Consider the following 7,157-nt stretch of genomic DNA (forward strand, 5'->3'; position numbering starts at 1 on the left):
TGACACCCTGCCATGGATCTTCAATGATTTTCAACCAATGGACAATATTCAAGTGGTCTTTTCAAAATTCACAGAGGGTTAGGTTCGTGTCATCTGTCACATCGAAGCATTTGTTGATTAAATGATTCGTGTAAAGGTTCTTAAAGTTGGAAATGACTTGTTGAGCCTTGGGCTGAAAGAGTGGTGTGGTGTTGGGTGGTAGTTAGAGGACATTGATGAAGTTGTATTCATAAAAAAAATCCTCTTCCAGACCAGAAGACATTTCATTGGCAGGCTTTTCTCGGTCAAATACATTCTGACTGCTGGACCAAAGCACAGATTAACCCATTCTATGAAGTAATGACGCAAACCCAAGCTTTAGAATTAGCATGCTACACCACTTGGAGTGTTTCTTTCAAGGTGCTTTGCCTCTTGAAAGCACATGGGTTCTCCGAGTGGTACACCGCAGTGGCTTGATCTTATAGTCACCGCTAGCATTGGCATACAAGGCTAGAGTTAGGATGTCTTTAATGGGTTTATAGTACCGTAGTCTGTCCTCTGCCACATGAATGTCCGTCTGGGGATTTTCTTACAACAAAGACCAGTTTCATTGCAGTTGATCACTTGTTGGGGGATGTAACCTTGTGCGATAACCGAGGCAAAGGTGTTAATCAGTTAATGTATTAATGTATGTAAACTTTTCTCTCGAACAAAGAGAAGACTGATCAACGATGCAGCCAAGAGTTCCATGATCACTCTGGATGAACTCCAGAGATTTATACCTGAAGTGGGAGAGTCAGTTCATAGGTCAACAATCAGTCATACACTGCACAAGTCTGGCCTTTGTGAAAGACTGGCAAGAAAAAATACATTTCTCAAAAATATCCATAAGTCTCATTTAAAGTTTGCCACAAAAATGTGGGAGACACACCAAACATGTGAAAAAATGTGCTCTGGTCAGATGAAACCAACCAAAATCAAACTTTTTGGCCACAGTGCCATGAAAGCAACAGAGCTCATCACCTTGAACACACCAACCACACTGTCAAACATGATGGTGAGTTTGGGCCTGCTTTTCTTCAGCAGGGAAAGGGACAATGGTTAAAATTGATGGGAAGATGGAGATAAATACAGAACCATTCTGCAAGAAAACCTTTTGCAGTTTGCAAATAGCACGAGACTAGGGTGGATGTTTATCTTCCCACAGGACAATAATCAAAAACATACAGTCAAATCTACAATGGATTGGTACACAAACGAACGTATCCAGGTGTTGGAATGGCCAAGTCAAAGTCCAGATCTAAATTCAATCGAGAATTTGTGGAAAGAGCTGAAGACTGCTGTTCTAAAACGCTTTCTATCTATCCTCACTGAGCTTGAGCTGATTTGCAAGGAAGAATGGGCAAGAATTTCAGTATCTCGATGTAGAGAACTGATAGAGCCATACCCCAAGCGACTTGTAGCTGTAGTTGCAGCAAAAAGATGGTGCTACAAAGAAGTAATGCAATGTACAGAATAATATTGCATGGCCCTCTTTACAGGTGTATAGTTGTTAAAAAAATCACGATTGTTGATTCTTGACAAGAAATTTTATTTTTTTATCTTTATGTTTGAAGACTGAAATGTGGCAAAAGGTTAAAAGGTTCAAAGAGCCCGAATACTCTAGCAATGCACTGTACGTGTAAATATTTGTATTAATCTCTACTGATACTGAATTTTCTTTAATTTATTTTTGTTTTGAAACAGTTTCTGTGGAGTCTACAGGAATCCTGCCCCCAAATGTCCTTGTTGCAGAAAGTATCAAAGTCCTTATGGCGAAGTGTCAGAGATTCCTTAATGAACTGGACTCTTCTGATATGGAGTGAAATATTTCAAAACAGTGAGGGTTCCCGTGAAATTTATTTCTTAAACCTTGTTTGTAATTAAAAAAACAACAACAACTTTGTATTCATTTGTTTTCATCCACAAAAATATTCAATGAATTTTATATTGAGCCACAAGGCAAATGTACCCTGTGACAAGGACTAGAAGACTTTCTGTATCCTTAAACTTGTGTCATAATACATTTGCATAGCACAGTTATGCACATTCACAGTTGGTTATTTTTTTGGACTTAGCATAGATTGTAGGTTAATTGATTAAAATTTATAGGACTTGTGTTTTAACTCTTATTTTAAATAACCATTTTATTACGTGCCATTATGTTGTAGCATATATATTCCAAAAATCTATAGATTTTTTTTTTTTTTTTACTTAAGTTTAAAGCAGCTCTAGGCTCCTGGGTTCAAATCCAGGTCGGTCCAACTGTGTGGAGTTTGCATGTTCTCCCCTGGCCTCCGTGGGCTTCCTCTGGGTACTCTGGTTTTGTCCCGCATTCCAAAAACATGCATGATAGGCTGATTGGACACCAAATTTCCCCTAGGTCTGGGTATGAGTGTGCATGGTTCTTCATGTTCTTGTGCCCTGCGATCAACTTGCCACCGATTCAGGGTGCCCCCTGCCTCTGGCCTGGAGTCAGTAGGGATAGGCTCCAGCACCACCCTCAACCCTAATGAAGATTAAGCAGTTCAGAAAATGAATGAATAAGGTTAAACCGGAGTGGTGTTCTATTGTTGGACTTCACCTTGGTTTGACAATAATGAACACAATGTTCAAACCTAAGGGGGTCAAACCTAATATGTGTACTTGGCACAAGACACCCTCGGCCACATTCAATTATTGACTTTGTGGTCGTGTCATCGGACTTGCAGCCGCACGTTTTGGATACTCGGGTAGGTAAAGTGGGCGAAGCTGTCAACCGATCTCCACCTGGTGGTGAGCTTCCTCTCATAGTGGGGGAGGATGTGGCACCATGTTCCAAGCCTCTATTGCTGAGGTGGCAGACCAGAGCTACAGCCACAAGGTCGTTTTGCCTGTTGTGGCGACAACCCTGGTGGACACCGGCAGTAAGGGATGTCGTCAAGCCTGGTGGTGGTCTCAGTTAAAAACCCAGGCATGGTAGGAGTTCGGTGAGGCCATGGATCAACGACTTGGAGACTTTGGTTCACCATCTCACATCTCAGGAGTGGAAATCAGTGCAACTTCAACACAGACTGTAGTGGGGATGGGGCAGGTGAGAACGTCGCCAAATAAGGTTGGGAAGTCTGAAATTACCTGAACGGCGTCTGACTCCTGCTGTTTGTTTAGATGTTGCATTAACGGACAGGTTTTGTAACATGTCAAAATTGCAGAGACGAGGAGATTGTGTTTGAGTCTCACACCATCAAACCATCCTTGTCTCCCTGCATCTTTGTGCCACAGGTGTAACAGCGACAGATACGGGTGACAGCGTACTGCGCACAACCCACAGTTCTTCAACACTTTCGTCTCGTGGATGATATTCCTCGAGCATGTTCACGTGACACGCGTCTGTTTTCTGCGGGCGGGCGTGTTTACCAGGTAGTCTGTCTCACTCAACTTTTGACTTATCGAGTAAGGACCAGAGAATTGAGCCTGTAGAGAGGCTCCTTGTACGGGCAACAAAACAAGCACTTTATTGCCTGCCTGTAGCCATTTCCCCGACATTGTATAGTCATTCGTGAAAACGACAGACATACTGCAACAAATAGTTTTAGCGGGCTTTTCACTAACAATTTGCTCTTTTAGTGTGTCTGATGGCCCTCTAATTGAGTGACCAAAAACGAGCTCTGCAGGACTAAAACCCGTAGATTCTTGTACTGCCCCGCGCACAGTGAACATTACAAGGGGCACTCCATCGCAATCTTTTCCGGTAGCCAAACAATACTTGCACAACACAGATTTTACTGTCTGATGCCATCTTTCTAACGCGCCCTGTAATTCCGGATGGTATACATTGACAGCGACTGCAACACTTGCTCAAATATCCCCGACAAGAAATTTGTCCCTTGATCTGTCTGCACAATCCGTGGAAAACCAAGAGTAGAGAAAAACTTGATCAGGGCCTTCACTACAGATGGAAAATGTGATCTTTTGCGCCATACACGACAGTCAGCAAGTATTGGTTGCCAGATTTGGTTTGTGGAAGGGGACCAACATAATCTACTAGAATGTGTTTCGAAGGGCCCTCCCATGATGGGTATTGGACGTAAAGGAGCAGGTGAGGTTGTTTGATTAGGCTTGCCAGTCATTTGACACGTGACAAGTGCGGCAAAACCTGGACACATCTTTCTTAAGGCCTGGCCAAAAGAAATGCTTGGATAGGCACGAATAGGTTTTAGTAACTCCTAAATGACCAGCCCAGAATTTGTCATGGGCCAAAGACAGTACTGACTGGCGATATGGTTTGGGCACTACTATTTGACAGGCGTCATCACCCTCCTGTGGAGACCACCTACACATGAGCACTCCATCATAAACATAAGCTGTCGGCATGGTCTTTGCAACATCAGGTGCTCCAGTATATTCAAAACACTTGTTTAGGGTACTGTCCTTAAGCTGAGCAGCGATTAAAGCGTCATATGATAGGTTCATTAATAATCACCCTTCCAATGTAATTATCAATCACTGCAGGCAGACATCTTATTCAATTATTGACATTTAATTAAATAGATTGCATCCCGGATTACATTACCTTATAAGGGGACATAGATCAGAGCGTCAAGACTTCATCTTGATCTCCAAAGTATCTTCCTGAACAGTAATTCCCGTACGGCTTTTAAGGCCATAAATCAAAACAATTACAAGGTTATTGATTAATTCATCATGCGTAAGCAAAAACAACATCTGTAACTATAATAGCAATCAAGGTGTCTTAACAATAGCAAAACAGGAAACTAAAAACAAACTTCATTTGGATTAAAACAATCACGCCTACATTAGACATAACAATTATATAACAATTACACAAAGAAGCCCGAAGTGTGTCACGAGGTATGAACACAATGTGAGTGTTGCTGGAAGTTGCAGATATCCGTATCTGTTGGTAGTCGGAGACCTTGGCGTCTCCTTTCTGCAAACCCAGATCAACAGTCCTCGGAGCCCAAGACTGGGTGAGATGTCAGATAAACAGTCCTTGTGGGAGGACTAGATGACTGTTTATGACCCCGAGCACTCCTCGAACAATAGGAAGAATGATTTAACAAAGAAATATATACATGTTGGGTTTATTCTGTATTACTATTATAAATATAGTTGTATTAAGTAATTTCTTTGTTAAATCATTCTTTTATTATTCTCAGTGTTGTGAGGTCACCAATAACCGCCAAGTCATCTTTAACGGATGGCGAAATAAGGCCGGGGAGAAGTTAAAAATACTATTTTGGGAAAATAGTGGGGGCTCCCTCGGATAACGGGGATATATATTTAAGACCGAGGCGGCGGGAAAGTACTGTTTGGTAAGGAAAAATAGCGGGGCCTCCTCGGCTGACGGGGAAAATATTTACCGAGATAGGTGACGGGCGCGGAGGAAGTTTAACAAAAATAGAGGGAGAAGAGATGGTGTAAAGTTCGACAAAAATCAGAGATAAGTTGCAAAAAAATTGGGGGTACATATATTACATGATTACCCAGACTAGAGTGTCTCTGAAAACAAGGAATGTCGGCTTAGAATGATTTGGAATGTGGATTTTGGATACGAGAATGTTGAGCTAGAAAATTAAAGGAGACACTGGTATTTGATTTGGTTAATCCAGGTATGACGTTTTGTGATTACAATTAAATTGGGTTTTTTTGTGATGCTGGGGCTTGTATAACAACAATTAGAATGGTTATTTCCAAGTGCTGGTGGTGCTTTGTTAATATAACCTATATGTACTGTCAATTTACAGCAATGTGATGGCTTATTGCAGATTGGGTTTTGATCCCGTCCGCGGGAAGATGGTGTTTAAAAAGACAAAAGAATATATACAAAATGATCATTTAAATGTTTAGTAGGGAATGTCACCTGTGTTTTTATTATGCTTTAGACTTGCCAAATAATGTGTCGACTGCGGGAGAAGCGTTCTGGTGCAGCTGCTGCTGATTAGATGGGAGTGAAACATGTGGGCCGCGGGGCAGACGATTTAACTGTGTTGGGCTTTCGGGAGCGTTCGGACCGTGTAAACGACTAAAATTTTGTGATCCTTCCGCGAAGACATTATAATAATAATAATTGGCCTTGGGGGTGCTGAAGCAAACTTGAGGGCAGAAAATGGGTTTTTGCCATATTGTTGTGCTTGCAGCATACATATACATATGGGGTCTTGGAAAAATATTGTGATGTAGTCGAATATCGGAAGAGGGGTTAATTTGACTGTTTAATGGTTGTCTTCTCTAAAAAGCGTTGTATTTGGGCACAGGAAAAAAAAAGAGGCGACGTTTCAAGTGTTGACTCGCTGGTTTGTAAACATAAGATAACAATGCTGCTTTCGCAGCAAGAGTGGAGGTCATAGTTAGCGGCTTATGGCGTTTTCTGTTTGGACTTTTCAGAATAAGAACAATACATGGTCTGCAAGGAATGCAAGGTTATGCAAATGCTTTCGCATTCATTTTTTGGGTTTTAAAATGAAATGTATATTAAGAGGATAGAAAATCTGTTTAGTAAAAGGTTGATTTGGTAAAAAGCTTTGGATTTGGGAATAGACCAAAATAGTCATTTTTGAGCAATTGTGGATTTCAAAGGGCTCTTTGTTAAAGGAAACTAGCTTTTGGAGGATAAAATAATATTAATACTATTTCTGAATATTTTGATTGTTCAAAATACTTTAATCCAGGAGGTTGGCTGGTTAAAGAAAAGGCGAGGATGACAAAATTTACAATATTATGGTATATTGGTGACAATAAGGTTTTTAAAACATTAAAAAATGAAATTGGGAAATGCCTAACAAAAGGTTGATTTCTCTGATTTAATTGTTGTAGATTTTTGTTTTGGTAACAGAGCTATGGGAAATGACTCTTGTCTTAAGTAAACATCATATGAGGTGATTTGCAAAGTATCTCTTAGGTATTGAGTTATTTGGCTGTTAACAACATCAGATGGGAAATTTACAATGCAATGGTGGCATGAGAAAATTCATGGCATTCATCCAAATAATTAGGTGAATTGTAGATAAAATAATTGGTTTGGGATGAGCATATTTTCCCTAAGAATGGAGTAACATGGAATGTTTTTCAAAGTGCACTTGAAAGAACATTGTTGTCCTGGCGGGAGGAAATATGCTTTGTCACAGGTCATATTGATG

The 7,157-nt window shown here is 40.7% G+C and overlaps 1 protein-coding gene across 1 annotated transcript in view; it reads left to right on the plus strand.

Annotated features, from left to right (window-relative positions):
* polr1c (RNA polymerase I and III subunit C) overlaps nt 1-2,073 on the plus strand; it is a 42,311-nt gene extending 40,238 nt beyond the window's left edge. Inside the window, exon 9 of the mRNA XM_077729036.1 lies at nt 1,726-2,073. Coding sequence (XP_077585162.1) covers nt 1,726-1,844 — 119 coding nt within the window. The 3' untranslated portion in view covers nt 1,845-2,073. The remainder of the gene's footprint in view (nt 1-1,725) is intronic.
* Nucleotides 2,074-7,157: the final 5,084 nt, after the last annotated feature.

The sequence above is a fragment of the Stigmatopora nigra genome, chromosome 12 (assembly GCF_051989575.1).
Source record: "Stigmatopora nigra isolate UIUO_SnigA chromosome 12, RoL_Snig_1.1, whole genome shotgun sequence".
In the NCBI taxonomy this organism is placed as follows: Eukaryota; Metazoa; Chordata; class Actinopteri; order Syngnathiformes; family Syngnathidae; genus Stigmatopora; species Stigmatopora nigra.